This window comes from Macaca nemestrina, chromosome 8 (genome assembly GCF_043159975.1).
Source record: "Macaca nemestrina isolate mMacNem1 chromosome 8, mMacNem.hap1, whole genome shotgun sequence".
Taxonomy (NCBI): Eukaryota; Metazoa; Chordata; class Mammalia; order Primates; family Cercopithecidae; genus Macaca; species Macaca nemestrina.
In genome coordinates this window covers 147,600,672-147,616,311 of record NC_092132.1, presented here as the reverse complement: position 1 = coordinate 147,616,311, position 15,640 = coordinate 147,600,672, and the positions used below count along the sequence as shown (strand labels likewise).

At 41.0% G+C, this 15,640-nt stretch overlaps 2 protein-coding genes across 7 annotated transcripts in view; one reads left to right on the top strand and one right to left on the bottom strand.

Moving 5' to 3' along the window:
* LOC105464174 (microcephalin 1) overlaps positions 1 to 15,640 on the top strand; it is a 243,977-nt gene that overhangs the window by 100,794 nt on the left and 127,543 nt on the right. Inside the window, exon 13 of one of the 5 annotated variants that reach the window (XM_011711842.3) lies at positions 2,901 to 4,262. The exons of the other annotated variants lie outside the window; for them this stretch is intronic. Coding sequence (XP_011710144.1) covers positions 2,901 to 2,930 — 30 coding nt within the window. The 3' untranslated portion in view covers positions 2,931 to 4,262. Of the gene's footprint in view, positions 1 to 2,900; positions 4,263 to 15,640 lie in introns of those variants that run through there. 5 annotated transcript variants of the gene reach the window in all.
* Positions 1 to 15,640, bottom strand: part of LOC105464176 (angiopoietin 2) — a 63,074-nt gene that overhangs the window by 9,026 nt on the left and 38,408 nt on the right. Inside the window, exons 4-7 of one of the 2 annotated variants that reach the window (XM_011711845.3) lie at positions 11,935 to 12,167; positions 10,602 to 10,732; positions 5,416 to 5,517; positions 4,257 to 4,423 (exon numbers count right to left, since the gene is read on the bottom strand). In XM_011711845.3, coding sequence (XP_011710147.1) covers positions 4,257 to 4,423; positions 5,416 to 5,517; positions 10,602 to 10,732; positions 11,935 to 12,167 — 633 coding nt within the window. The remainder of the gene's footprint in view (positions 1 to 4,256; positions 4,424 to 5,415; positions 5,518 to 10,601; positions 10,733 to 11,934; positions 12,168 to 15,640) is intronic. The other variant, XM_011711846.3, reaches the window with a different exon arrangement.

Genomic DNA, 15,640 nt, shown 5'->3' with positions numbered 1-15,640 from the left:
CATTTTCCACAGGGCACCCCGGGGGGATGGAGAATGCAGCAGACAAGGAATGGCCACTGAGTTTGGGGAAGAAATCTACAGAACGGTGCTGAAAATAAATCCTTGTGGCTGCATTGCCTCATGTCTGTATAGTAGTGTAAAGTAATTAAACTGTTAGACATTGAGAAAGGAACAAATGTCTGAGTAAGTTAGACACTATTTACAATACGGATGATCCCTGACTTCCCATGGGGCTATGTTCTGATAAGCCCATTGAAGGTTGAAAATGTTGTACATTGAAAATGCATGGACTACACCTGACCTTCGGAGCATCGTAGCTTAGCCCTAGCCTGCCTTAAATGTGCTCAGAACACCCACATTAGCCCACAGTCAGGCAGAGCCATTTGGCCATATGGTGCATGCCATGTCTGTTGTTCACCCTGGTGATGGTAGGGCTGACTGGGAGCTGTGGCTTGCTGCCGCTGCCCAGCATCACAAGGGAGCGTCGTGCCACATATCACTAGCCAGGGAAAGATCCAAATTTAAATCTCAAAGTGTAGTTTCTGCTGAATGTGTATCACCTTCACACCATCGTAAAGTTGAAAAATCTTAAGTTGAACCATTGTAAGTTGTATTGCAAAAATACGACTTATTATTGGTCGTCTGTGTACCAGCAAGGAGCAAATAAGGGACAGGAGAAGACAGTATGTTTTGAGGTTGTTTTTTCTTTTCTTTTTTTTTTTTTAATTTTCCATAACTATGCGCAGGAGTTTCTGCTGCAAAGAAGCCCCTTGGCAGATGGTTCAGTACAGATCAGAGCAGGCATCACGTAATGGGGTATGCCATGTTGGCACATTGAGTCCTCACGTCCTGATGGAGAAATAGGCAGACGAAGACCCAGGCGAGGAGCCTACAAAGCAAATCCTGCAATGGTAGCAGGAGAAGTGTACTTGAAGCACCAAGATGATGCCCTTCTTTGTAAAACCTGCTAATGTTTACTAACTGCCGCATTGGAATAATATAATTTTTATCAGTTTGTATTGGAAGAGTGCAAAGAAGAGAGAAAAGGTTCTTTTAGTTTTACCTGCTGGTCAGGCCAGGCCAGGTGCTTACACCTGCACGCACACTGGATGCTCATAACCACCCGCAGTGGTGGCCGCCATCTTTATTTTTGCACTGCAAGTCACTGAGGTTCAGAGATACAAACTTGTCCGAGGTCAGACTCTTAAGTCATGGAGGTAGGATTTGCACCAGATGCAGCAAACCCCTCTGCCATGTTTCAACACTGGTGCACACCTAAACAGAGATGTTTGTTTATTGAAGACGTTGTGAAAAGATGAGGATGAGGCCATGTGATGTGGAGTTCCATAAGTGTTGCTCTTAAGTGTCTTCAGTATTAAGGCAGCCCTAGAAACTTCATCCTAAGGCATGGACTGGACATGTGAGTCTCAGTATTTTCCTACACGTTTCAAAAGTGAGACTGGCCATAGCTCAGTCTCTAAATGCCTGCTGCAAAATGTTAATGTCATAAATACTCATCTTTGTTGGGATTTTGAAACACTTTACTTTCTTTCCATTGTCTTCCCATTAATCATAGACAGGATTGAGACGAACCACTTCCCTTGCTTATCTTTTAACTCTCCTGACTCCTTTGAACATGTTTAGTTCTCATGGAACTTGTTAAATTTTCCCCAGGGGCAAGAAAAATAAGGGAGAATACTATTTTTTATGAGTCTCTGTTCGAAAGGTTTTGTATAATTTTAGGTCCTTTTATGGCTCCCTGGTTTAAAGTGCTTTCTTTAAAATTTGGTTATTAAGAATGGCCATGTTCTTGAAGTTGCTTTACATTGGTGTGGGTTGATTTTTTTTCAATCTCTGCAGCTTTGCCAGGGATTATTTTATATGACAGTGGAGTAAAGAGGTAACATCAACATTTAACAATTAAACCTCAGTGTTATATGAAACTGCCAGAATGTGTGTGAAAAGTGACCAATTTTTAAGGTTTAACGTACACATAGCTTTTAATCTTACTGGAAAGAATCAAATTCTACTGATGCATTTATCCATTTCTTATAACATGTATATTCCAGTTTTCCCACACTTGGAGAACATTTCTTCCGGAAAAAAATCCCTTACATGCTGCATACAATGGGTGTCTCCAAGCATTTGCAGTTATGAAAAGTTTCAGTCCCTTCACAGTTCTCTTATCATGCTAGCATCATGTTTTATAGGATAATAATTTTGATGTAATATCTATTTTATCTTGCCAAGCAAATTAAGCTTTAAACCAACGTGTGTGTTTTTCCAAATGGCCTATCCAAAAATTGATTGAATTTCTAAAGGAAATATCTGTTAAGAACCATCACAGTTTAAAATATTTTTATAATGTCAGCGTACAAGGGTAATGACCCATTTTGTAAAACTCTTCTTATACAAACAGCCTAATCCTTAATTTTTGTGCTTCTTTTTTTTTTTTTTTTTAATTCTTCTGTTGTAGATTCCTAACTATTGCCAGTTGAAAAAATATTTAACTTGGAGGTAAAACAATGACCAGCCACTTGTGTCTCAAAATTCATTGAAGTTTTGATCTCTTTGGAGTCAAGTTGGAACTGCTGTGAGGCCCAAACACCTATCTTCTCATTCATCTCGGTCGTTACCTCTCCAGGAGAGCCTGGTCTTTCCATAATGAGAATAGTGAATATGCTTCACTGATGTTTAAAGAGTCACATCCATGTATATCTGTTTCTCAAACATGCTTCTGAATTTCCATTCACTGTTTGTAAAACAGGACATACTGGGCATTGTAGAGTTTTCAGTTGGTTGTTCAGGCAACTTGACATTCAGCCACTTCTCTGTGCTGCCCACTACAGCCCTCCGCTGGGCAGCCTGCTCAAGGACTTTAACGTTGTGTCTGCTTTCAGACTGTTCAGGTCGTGGAGCAGAGTGTCTGACTTGGGCATTAGTGAGATGAAGACGAGACTGTAGGTAAGATGATGACTGTTTCTGTGATGTTCGTGTTGACCTTCGTTTGCTGATTTCTGACCTCAAAGCGGGTATTTCATAATGTGTGCTCCATGATCACCGGGCGCCACCAGTCTGTGCTCTTTAGACTCCTTTAGGCTGGTGTTGGTGCCACTGGGCACACAGTCTCACTTCTCTGCCCCTGCCATTGCGCACACATTTCGGAGTGCCTCTCTGTGCCTTGTGTACCAGCATTACTGTGCATGTGGCTTCACCATACTTATCTGCACACTAAGTTGTCAAGTCCCATTGCTGTTCTCTGTCTCCACTCTCATGGCATTTTAGAGGCAGAAAGTAAATTCCTGGTCAAGGTTGCCTATGCTATTACTTATGATAATTGCCACCAAATGGGTGAGGACAAGGCAAACACTCAGAGAATGCTGTGAATCTGATGTGTTTCCTGTAGAGGAGAGGAGAGTTGACTAACCATCCCACCTAACTCTGCCATCTCTAAACTTGACAACTAATCTTGACTTTGAGATTGAACACAATTGAATGTGTTTAAACTTCATAAAGACAGATTAAGTTTTGAAACCTTTTGGAATAAAACATCACAGTCACAAGTATCCATCATTTATGCTATTTGTATGACATATCATCATGGGAACACTTACCATTCACTGATTTTACAAGTATCTCTGAAAGCCAATTATCTACCAGGCAGAGTTCTTCCAGGCTTTGAAGATACACAGTAAACACAACGGACAAAATACTGTTTGTATGAAGTTTCTTTTATATTGTTATAACCAAAGTTAGAATTTTAAACCCAGAGAAACTTAAAGAGGTAATAATTCTGAGAAACAAGATGTTTTTCCATTTAAGGTAATAAAAGAGTAATTTAGATCTTGGTTAAATCATTGTGGTTCTCATTTTCTGGAATAGTCACCCAGCAAATCTTTTAATTTTTTTTTCTTTTTTTTTTTTTTTTTGAGACGGAGTCTCGCTCTGTGGCCCAGGCCGGAGTGCAGTGGCACGATATTGACTCACTGCAAGCTCCGCCTCCCAGGTTCCCGCCATTCTCCTGCCTCAGTCTCCTGAGTAGCTGGGACTACAGGCACCCACCACCACTCCCGGCTAATTTTTTTGTATTTTTAGTAGAGATGGGGTTTCACCGTGTTAGCCAGGATGGTCTCGATCTCCTGACCTCGTGATCCGCCCGCCTCAGCCTCCCAAAGTGCTGGGATTACAAGCGTGAGCCACCGCGCCCGGCCACAAATCTTTTAATTTTTTCTTTCAGTTACCAGTCACTCACTTACCTATAATTGAGTTCTTCACTTGAGAGATAGAAATGTTCATACAATGAGTAAGCCTCGTTCCCTTCCCAGTCTTTAAGGTGTATTTTAAGCACATAGCGTTGCTGATTAGTCAGTTGTGAAACAAACTCATTTCCCAGCCAATATTCTCCTGAAGGGTTACCAAATCCCTGTAACGCAAGTGGTTAAATTCAATTACTTCATGTAATTTTTTCTTTGTATATTTGAAGTGGATAGTCCGTCAACTTAACATAGAATAACTATCAAATAGCAGAAATTACTTCTGCTGCTGTGACAATTCAGGGTCCTCCCCAAAAGAAAATGGATTTTAAACAGGTCAGTTATTAGACACTAAGCTGCTGCTGGAAGATAATTTGTATTAGGATAATGAGAACTACTTGGGGAGCCACCAGCAGAAGCCTCAGCATAAACAGTTCCGTTCATGGGAATGTGAAGCACCATGAAACAGTTGGCTTACCAAAAAAACACTGAGCCCACCTTTAAAAATAAGCTAAGCAGTGGCAGCCTTGTTTTTTCTTTTTCTTTTTTTTTCTTTGGAGAGAGAGTCTTACTCTGTCACCCAGGCAGGCTGGAGTGCAGTGGCATGATCTGGGCTCACTACAGCCTCTGCCTCCCGGGTTCAAGCGATTCTCCTGCCTCAGCCTCCTGAGTAGCTGGAATTCCAGGTGCTCACCACCACACCTGGCTAATATTTGTATTTTTAGTAGATACAGAGTTTCGCTATGTTGGCCAGCTGGTCTCAAACTCCTGACCTCAGGTGACCCATCTGCCTCGGCCTCCCGAAGTGCTGGGATTACAGGCATGAGCCACCGCGCCTGGCTGCAGCTTTTGTTTTGATACAGTTTACCTTATATTGGCCATTCTTTAAAGAGGAGACTGAAACACCAATTTGAAGAACTAATTTGAACACCAATTTTAAAAGCCTGTAATCCCAGCACTTTGAGAGACCGAGGCGGGTAGATCACGAGATCAGGAGATCAAGACCATCCTGGCTAACACGATGAAACCCCGTCTCTACCAAAAAGAAAACTATGTCAAAAGTAATTGGTTAGTTTGGGATTGGTGTTTAAGGTTCCGCAGATCTTGAAAGCTATTTTTCACAAGGGAAATTCTTTTCTGATGCCTTAAAGAATGTCCATACCACTTTATATTCTTTCCAAGTCCTCTGAAAGTCAACGCTGCCATCCTCACGTCGCTGAATAATTGTCCACCCGCCTCCGCCAGCTTCCATGTCACAGTAGGCCTGCAAACGGAAATGCAGGGTATAAGTGACAGAGCCCCCATCCCCTTACGTAGCAGAAGCAGGAGGAATGTAGACCCCGAATACAGGACTCGGCCGAGAGGGTTCTCTGGGATACAAGGCACGGAGTAGAGCATCGGGGTTGTCTAAGAAAAAGATGGTTTCAAATAAATTGAAAGTGATGGATTTAAAATGATGGTGAAACATAAACAGTAACATAATATAAAGTGTTGATGAGAATGTGACTCGCTTGTCATCATCTGTTCCAGGGTAAAGACCCCACCCAGATGGCTGGCCCAGAGATTGCTATTTTTTAGAGATTCATCGTGAATGGCACATTTTGGCAGATTGGCCCCGAACCCCACATCTCCATCCTGTAGAAAACCATTGACTTGTGTTCACAGCCTTGAAACCTTTCATTAATTGCCAGCCCCTGCCAGCTCTGCAGAGAGCTATGTGAAGGGGATACGCTTTGATCATAGGGTTTGGAGGACTCTTGTTACATTCTCACACCGTGGGGCTGTTTGGCTTCCTTTATGTGCAATACTAATCAGATTCTTTGGTTCATCTCTGAGCACAAGGGCCTTGAGGCTCCAGTGTCCTGGTGCAAGGTGTGTGACCTGAGCTTGGCTTAGCAGCTTGGCCTCAAGGGCATGACTTCAGGCTTCTCTGTACATTGCTCATTGCCCACAGTTTTTCTCTAAGCAACTCTTTTTATTTCTGCTCTTAAACTGGCTCTGTGGGTTTAAACTTCGTCCAGAACACAGAATTCTTTCTTAAGCTAAGCACATGCATGCTCAATTTCAACTCAGCTGGAGTTTTATTATGAAATTAAAAACCCCTTAAAATAAGATTACATAAATAGTTTTAAATAATAAGATTACAGTAGAACGAAACATGTTTTCCAGAAACCAAGATAAATTTTCTGCCACATACGAGGTAGGAAATATTGAAGTTAAGGTTCAAAACCAATTATAAATATTCTTCCTTTGTTGTGCCCCATGGTCTTCTTGAGAATAATGGAGGCGATTTGGCAGGGTAAGCTTCAACGCGCACTGTTCTCTGTTTATGAGTTAGAATCCTAGAGAGGAGAGCAGAAAGAGAACCGAGAGAGTGCTAGTCCTGTTCTTTCACTTCCTACATGAGGAAAGAGGGGTGCAGAGGAAGTGCAGTGGCTGCCTGATGCCTCATTGCCAGTGGAACCAGAGAACTGTCCCTGGAACAGCCTGGTCTGCAGGGGACTTCTCCCCAGCGTGGTTCTGGTCTCTCTCCAGGAAGGTCACCCGGCTCGTATTGCCTTCCCCAATGGCGCTCATGTTTGGAAAGATAGGTGCCATTAATGAAAATTACATTTATTAAGAAGAAAAGTATTTCCTCATTTTAAATTAATCTGACGTAGAAAATCAGTCTGCTGAAGCTAACCCCTTATTATCACTCTGTATTGCTATGATTATTATCATTGCTACACACCACTCTCATCCAAGCACTCTGCCAGATACTTTGTGTATATTATCTATAATCTCACAACAACGCTGCTGTACTATCATAATTCTGCATTTTTGAAAGAAGAAAAGATTTAGTAAAGTTAGATTAATTTGATCAGTTACTCACCTACTAAGTGATATATAGGATTTGAATAAGGTCTCTTTAATTCCTGTTATGTTTTTTTCCACTGACATAATGCTGCCAAAAACAGAGAAACCTGACCCTTTGGTAAATAGGCCAAAAGTCCCTCAACACAGTTCCAAGTTTAAATCAGTTCATGAATAATACTGCCTCTTATTTTCCTGTGGTCAACAAAATGGTCAGTGCTGCTCACTTCTATCAATATGTCTTTTTAAAAATCTATTTCATAAACCAGCTGAATAAGCTAAGTTGGTTTGAGAATTCATGTATGTATATTGAAATTGATTCTGTATCCTAAATGGTATGCTCTTGGGTTGAAAGCATTGATATGGTTCTTGGTGAGCCTATCCTTGCTCCAAGAATATTTGATTCTTCAGTGTCAAAATCACTGCTATGAAGTTACCAATACTTAAATACATGTTCTGTCTTGTTCAGAGAACAAGTTTATCTTGTTATGGAAGTCAGAGGCAAGACTCTCAAATGTCTAAGAGTCACTGCCAGCACGTAAATGATTTGAGCCATATCAGTATTCGCTTTGATTCCATTAGTGATGATGATAAGGTTATTAGAACACTTTCTTAGTACTTCATCCAGGTTTTTAGAAAAAGAATAGAGGATTTGTAAAAACTGGAGTATTATGGTTAATTGGACTATAAAACTTGCAGAGAAAGATAGTGTTCAAACAGTTATCCACCCAGCCAGAAGATACTGAGTAAAAGTGCTGAAATTGATTATATCAGGATCAGAAAAACAGAAGTCCTCAGATACTTCCCAAGACCTTACCACTCCAATTACAACAAATCTAAGGGCAGTTAATATTTTTAATCTGTCCGCTGCTGCATGGTGCAGGAACCTGATACCTTTCTATAAAGCTTGATGTTTTTCAGCAAATAATACTTGACTTGCTTCAACTCTGAGGCAATGATTAAGTGACGGGTTAAATAGCAAACATAGAGACAAACATTAGGAGTGTCCTGTGAAATTTAGGGAAGGAAATAACCATGTCTCTAGCAAAAGCATACATGCTTTTGATACATGTCATCTGGCAGTCTCTCTCTTGTACAAGAACCTAATGAATTTTTCAAAACTAAAGCTGCAATATATTGGCCTTTTAGGAAAAGATCTGCTCAAAGACCAATTGAACATTCTTTTCGTGAATTAGATAAACCAGGGCAGAATCGGGTCCCCTACCAGGCAGAGAAATTTTCTGGTAGTCTTCAAAGGCAGTGAAAATGGTGACCACTCCCATTTCCTGTCCCAAGTTCTACCCCAGGGGCTGTCCCTGTGTTGTCACAACCGCCAAGGTTGAGGGTATCATTGTGGTGTTACAGATGGGGAAACTGAGCTCTCAGAAGGGTTAAATGACTTGCCCAGAGCCACAAATGGCAGAGCCAGAATTTACATCCAAGCCTATGCATCTCTCCCCGGATCAGATTGTGAGTTATGGAGTCTTAAGTCGGGAAGGGAATTTAGAGGTAACAATTGACAACATTTATTTTCAAGATGAGAAAATTGGGGTTTTGAAAACTTACTGTTCCCTGCTGAGGAAATGAGTTTCTCTTATAGCAAGTGTTTAAAGGCAATAGAAATCCTAAAGTTTCCAACCATGACCTGAGGCTCATATAATCCCAGAGTACTATGTATTTTCCTCTTTCTGCAGAATATTTCAGTCATTCTGGGGGCCGTGGGGTGGGACAGTGCACTGGGGCGGGAAGCTTGCACTTAGGCTGAGAAACTTAGATGCAACAACGTGATGGGGCTGCACGGTTAGCGGCTGTCCCTCTGCATCGGTGTCCATGGCATCCCCATTTCACACGCATCCTCTGTCCCCCCTCTTGACACTCCTGTACCCTAGGCCAAGAACATGGCAACATCTGGTGACAGACAATGGCATGCACAGACTTGTCATGAAAACCACATAGCAAAAGAGATTGAAAGGCTTAGCCTAGAGTCTGTTCATTGCCTTCTCATCTGCAGCAGACTGTGTTGTTTGTGAGTTTGTTCCCTTCCTTCCCTGTTGTATTGCTTCTACAGCGTTAGGGACATTAACTAATTTTCAGGGTTGATCTAACATAGCATGAATGAATTAGAAAGGTTTCTTTGGAAAGCATTATGTTGAATAGCACAGTATTTATCTTTTCCATTCATAATCAAGATACATGTTACTGTTTCAACTTCCAGGTCTTTAAAACCCTAATGCTTGTATTTTTAAAGTGTTTTTCTTTGATACTGTGTTAAATACTTAGGATAATACTCAGTTTAAAGAGATAATACTTCCAAAAGCCTTGAAAATTTCCATTTGGGTACAGTATCCAGTGTATTCTCTGTAGTTATTTGTGTTGGTTCAATATGTAGCTGCTTTTATATTTATATGCAAATGTATTTATAGACATTTAATATATACAGTTATCCAGTAGTTACATAACCCTTCACCACACTGATTCTCATGTAATATCATTCTGCTCTATCAAATGTTTAAGAGAAGCCACATTGAAATATTCTCCAAAAGTGATTTTTTTTTTTTTTTCTCATCTAAAATTCAGTATCTCCCAAAACACCTTCAGGAGACAGGCTTTCTGAGTGAGGCTGCAGAACTAGGAATGACTGAGGTAAGCTGTGTTGTGGCTTTGCCTGTCGTGAGTACCTGCAGTCAACTCACAATACAAGCAATAATTGAACATATGCCTTGAAGCGAACTCCCTGCTTGAGAAGAAAATGAACGCTATCTTTATGGTGTGTTTCGAGTCTTCCAGACTGCGTTAGATGAGGTTAGAATCGCCTGCCCCAGAGGTTCTCATGGTGTGGACCTCAGAATCCTGCATGTCCCCGAGACCATGTCAGCAAGTCCACTGGTTGAAACTGTTTTCACGATGCTGACACCGCTGGTCTGTGGCACTGTGTTAGCGTCTGCTCAGCTAGAGCAAAAACCACGGTGGGTAAAACTGCCATCCTCGCGTGAGGCAGGGCAGCGGTAGCAAACTGTACAAGTCACTATGCAGTCACTCATGAAAAAGAACACTCATATCACTGAAAAATGACTTTGGCATGGCAATAGAAATTATTAATTTCATGAAACCTCTATGGCTGATGCTCTGTGGTTATTCGAACTTCAGTTTTTGGAAGATACTTTCTTTAAAATTAATGAAATGAGTCTGACACCTCAGGAAAAACAGCTGACAGTATGTGTTATTCAAGCAAAATGCAAGGAGAACATATTTCTTGCCGAAGATAAGATGGACAGTTCTATGTCGTTCATACGCAGCGTCTGTATTTCCTGCACAGCAACGGAACTTAGAGCCCCTGGCAAGCGCTCTAGGTGAAGTAGCTGCCCAGTAACTATGGCTTTGTACTGTGTGGGGCAGGGAGGATCTTTGGGGAGAGACTTCTGCTGTTTGGTTCCTCACTCTCTAAAGCGGCCTGCCTAGAGCCCGGGAGTCAGTAAGGGGAGACGAACATCTCACCTTGATCTCCTCTGTAGAGTTGGGGAGTGTTAACGTGTAGACGCCATTCGTGGTGTGTCCTGATTTGAACACTTCAGCACAGTCTCTGAAGCTGATTTGTTCTCCTTTAGCAACAGTGGGGTCCTTAGCTGCTTTTAAAAAATAGTAAGGCATTTAAACGGAGTTCACGAAAAGACAAAGACTTGTTATTTCAAGACCCAATCGTTTGGAGAGTTTTATTACTTTGGAATTCTTAAGTAAGCAAAAGGCTGTGCCACTTTTTTCACCTTTCTAGAAAGTTTGCTTTCAGACTGTTTTCTTATTAATTCTGAAAAGATTAACACTTACTTTTTGGTCATTAATTCCATGTAATTAAAATACTTCAAATAATCCAAACTTCCTTTGTTGATCATCAATTATATGTAATGAAAATACTTCACAGTCACATAAATTAAATTATTACTTTTTGAAGATCTTTCATCTTGAACAGAATAGGGTAAACTTAGTATGGAAGAATTTAAAAAGAATGTCCCTAAACACTGTTATCTGTATCACGACCCCATTGCCTGTCCCTTCAGGCCATTATCCCACTGAGGACATAGTGCGGTGCAGTGGCACAATCTCAGCTCACTGCAACCTCCTCCCTCCCAGGTTTAAGTGATTCTCCTGCCTCAGCCTCCCGAGTAGCTGGGATTGCAGGTGCCCACCACCACGCCCAGCTAATTTTTGTATTTTTAGTAGAGACTGTGTTTCACCATATTGGCCAGGCTGGTCTTGAACTCCTGACCTCAAGTGATCTTCCTGCCTCAGCCTCCCAAAGTGCTGGAATTACAGGCATGAACCACCACACCTGGCCCTTCCCTCCAATATGTAAGAGAAGCTGCAAAGTAAAACAATAATAAGGAAGGCAAAATGTGCTTAAGAACCTGGCAAGATAAGGGAACTAGTATCTCTTAAGTGCCAGTTTATGCCACTCACTGGGAGTATTATCTCATTTAATCTTAATTGCCATCCCATGGGTCTGATATTATTTTTCCCAAGTAAAACCTAAATAAATTAATATCCACTGTGGTTTAGTAATTTGCCTAGTCTTATCCTTCTAATTAGTGATGGAACTAACTAAAAGTAGGCTCTTTACTGCTATGAATCCAAAGTATGTTTGGGGTGTTTCCTTCATAATAATTAGTATAACATATATTTCCCCTTCTCTTCTTCCTTCATTTTAATTGGCAGATATTTCACATGAAATATATGAGAAATAGTGCCTTTTCTGAAAGATAAATTTTTTAGTCTTTTGAGAGTTTTACTGACTAAAGGTTATTAAAGCTGAAGAAAACATGATATGTAAACTTACAGTTTGATGTGGACATCATAGTCAGTAAGTTATTAACTGTCTCCATGAGATCATGTTGCTGCTTTTGAAGAACTGAATTATTCACCGTGGCAGTCACTATTTTTTTTTCTAGTTCTTCAATGATGGAATTTTGCTTGGATACTAACACCTGCAGCTGATCTTTCTCTTCTTTGATTGACTGTAGTTGGATGATGTGCTTGTCTTCCATAGCTAGCACCTTCTTTTCTAGGAAACTTGTAGGGAAAAGAATTGTTAGTTAGTGAAGGCTATTCTAATGAAATATTTTATATTTATTGAATTTCTACTTCTCCAAGGCACTCTGTTAAGATATTGTGGTGGTTATAAAGTAATAAGATGTTACCAGAGCCCTAAGGAATCTCTGAAACTTGCTGAGAAGATTAGATATATAAATGTGTGTATATATGTAAACATATAAGCATGTATGTATGTACATGCAGACTTAGGCATACACACAAGAAAAGGTACCCCATCTGGCCCAGGATAGGTGGGACATAGGTGATACATGTATTAGATGCCAAGCGTTCAGAAGAAGGGTGCTGCTCTTTCAAGCTTAGTGCTCATGATGTGCTTTTTTGAGAAGGGAGAGTTTCAACGGGGCTGGACCCTTGGGTAGGATATTAGCTGTCTCCTAAACTATTTATATTTTAATATTAATCCTAATGATAATAATAGCACTTAATGCTATGTGAGAAATACTCCTTCATCAGGAGGTGAATACTTCTCTCAGACTCAAGTCCTGGCTTACCAGCCCTGCGACTTGGAACAGTTTACTTAGTCATCCTATGCATTAATGTCCTCACCTGTAAATTAGGATAATATTACTTAGGTCATGGGGTTGGTCTGAGGAACAAATGAGTTTTAAAATGTAAATACTTAGACTAGCTCCTGCCACACAGTAACACTCAATGGATGTTTGTTAAAATTAATATTAACATTATTATCCCCATTTCCAATGAGGAAATTGAAACTTAGAGACATTGAGGGCCGGGCTCAGTCGCTCACGCCTGTAATCCCAGCACTTTGGGAGGCTGAGGCAGGTGGATGGATCACTTGAGGCTAGGAGCTCAAGACCAGGCTGGCCAGCATGGAGAAACCCTGTCTCTACTAAAAATAGAAACATTAGCTAAGTGTGGTGGTGCATGAATGTAATCCCAGCTACTCGGGAGGCTGAGGCAGGAGAACTGCTTGAACCCCGGAGGTGGAATTGCAGTGAGCTGAGATTATGCCATTGTAGTACAGCCTGGGCGACAGAGCAAGACATCGTCTCCAAAAAAAGAAAAGAAACGTAGAGACAATGAATCACATCCCTAAAGTCACACACAGCAGGTGGCAGGGGCAGAATCCAATCCCAGAACTTTCTGACTCTGAAATCTGCTTCTCTCCTTCTTTTAATGTGGCCCGCTTCCTTCTCTAAAAAATCTAACCAGCACTATCGCATGTACTTAACACCTAATAGTTAACATGTGAGCTGGGCCCTTGGAAGGCTTTTTTTTCCTTTCCTTTTTTTTTTTTTTTCCTTTTTTTTGAGTTGGAGTCTCGCTCTGTCACCCAGACTGGAGTGCAAGGGCACCATCTCGGCTCACTGCAACCCCCACCTCCCGGGTTCAAGCGATTTTCCTGCCTCAGTCTCCCAAGTAGCTGGGACTACAGGCGCATGTCACCATGCCAGGCTAACTTTTTGTGTTTTTAGTAGAGACAGGCTTTCACCATGTTAGCCAGGATAGTCTCGATCTCCTGACCTCATGATCTGCCTGCCTCTGCCTCCCAAAGTGCTGGGATTACAGGCGTGAGCCACCGCGCCTGGCCGAAAAGCTTTTTAAACATTATTTAGAGAGCTGGTAAAATTATGCCATGTAAGTCCTAAGATATTTTGTTAATGGTTATATAGTTTGCCTTTCTAATTTCAACTTATAAACATACGTCACTATAAATATGTTCAATGAAGAGCATACCACTTTTAAACTAAAAATAGTTCCTGTCCATTAAGCCAGAGGAAACAAATCCAAGAGAGTAGAGGCCATGTATTTGAGAATGTTAACTGTTTCCCAGGAACAAACTCAAAGACATACATAGTCAAGGTACTTGGCAGGTTCTTTTTTGTTTTTTTTTTTTGAGACAGAGTCTCGCGCTGTTGCCTGGGCTGTTGTGCAGTGGCACAATCTCGGCTGGCTGCAACCTCTACCTCTCAGGTTCAAACAGTTCTGCTTCGGCCCCCCAAGTAGTTAGGATTACAGGCGCACTACCAGGCCCAGCTAATTTTCTGTATTTTTAGTAGAGATGTGGTTTCATTATGTTGGCCAGGCTGGTCTCGAACTCCTGACTTCCTGAGATGTCCACCTCGGCCTCCCAAAGTGCTGGGATTACAGGCGTGAGCCACCGTGCCTGGCCAGCATTTTTTTCTTTTTTTTTTAATAAGGTAGAAGAGGAAAATTGGATAGCCTGACACTATATTATTCAGCACCTAAAGAGGCTGTCTGTGATCACTGCAGGAAAAGCAGCAACTAAAGATGTTTCAGTATCTTCACTTTGTTTGTACAAGGCCAGTAAATAAAGCTTTCAAAATATAGACACTTTTAAAAATAGTAAAACAGTGACCAGATGTCAGATTCCTCTCTTGGACATTTTCCTTCCAATATAAAGTTTATTACACACGAATTTGCACATTGCAAGGTTTTGTTTTAAAGGAAGGGGACCTCATATTCCCTTTTTTTGAGTCCCGTATAAGTCAGCTGTCTTATTTAATAATGAAATATATCAATGATGGCATCTTTATGTTTCAGAATTATGTTCTGGCTACTAACAAGTGAATGTTCTATACATTTCACTAACTTTTCTACTAACTATACATTCTACTAACAATGTTCTATGCATTTCACTAGCTTTTCTGAAACGGCATATGAAGAGCAGAGAAAAATTATTTTCCCACTTAGTTGATAAAGAAACCTTGAACCGGCCATTTAACACTACTGTGAATTATCTGAAGCCTCCGGAATCACTTTGCACTTACTTTCCTAGGAACCGAAATCATGTGAAATTGACAGGCACGTTTCACTGAGGGATAGTTGGGTTCAGATCATGTCTTACCTTCCGTTTATCTTTAACAGAGAGGTACTGAACACCTACCATGTACAAGGTGTTTTTTAGGGTTTTGGAGAAAAATCAAGAAATGAAAGCATTATGAACCATAGTCTTAAGACTGTGGAAATTTAGATGTTTTGATGGTCTTCACATCATCAAGCTAAAAAGACGAGGCTATTAATCTCTCCCTTGAGGAAAAACTACCCTTGTGGCCATGTAAGTTCTGTAAATAGAAGTTATCACAGGGAATACATATGAAGATCACGGTTTCACTGAAGAGAAAATGGAGACCGTGAGAAGTCACCTTTGGTGTCATGAGCACCTTCAGGCGAAAGGAGGGAGCCTTGGGCTGGGAATCCCACCTCTGCACATTTCTGCCTGTGTCACATGGGCAGCCACCCTGCTGTGGACCTCAGAGGCGTGTCTGTCTCGGTGCATATCTATCTAAATAAAGCTCTATGTAAAATGAAGGCATTCGATTTGATGACCTCTCGGGCCCCTTTTAGTTCAAATGATCTGTAAATCCACCTTTTTTTGACAGTAACGTTTTCTGAACCTTTAACCCTGTAAACAATATTAACCAGCCAAGGAACTGCCTACCCATTAC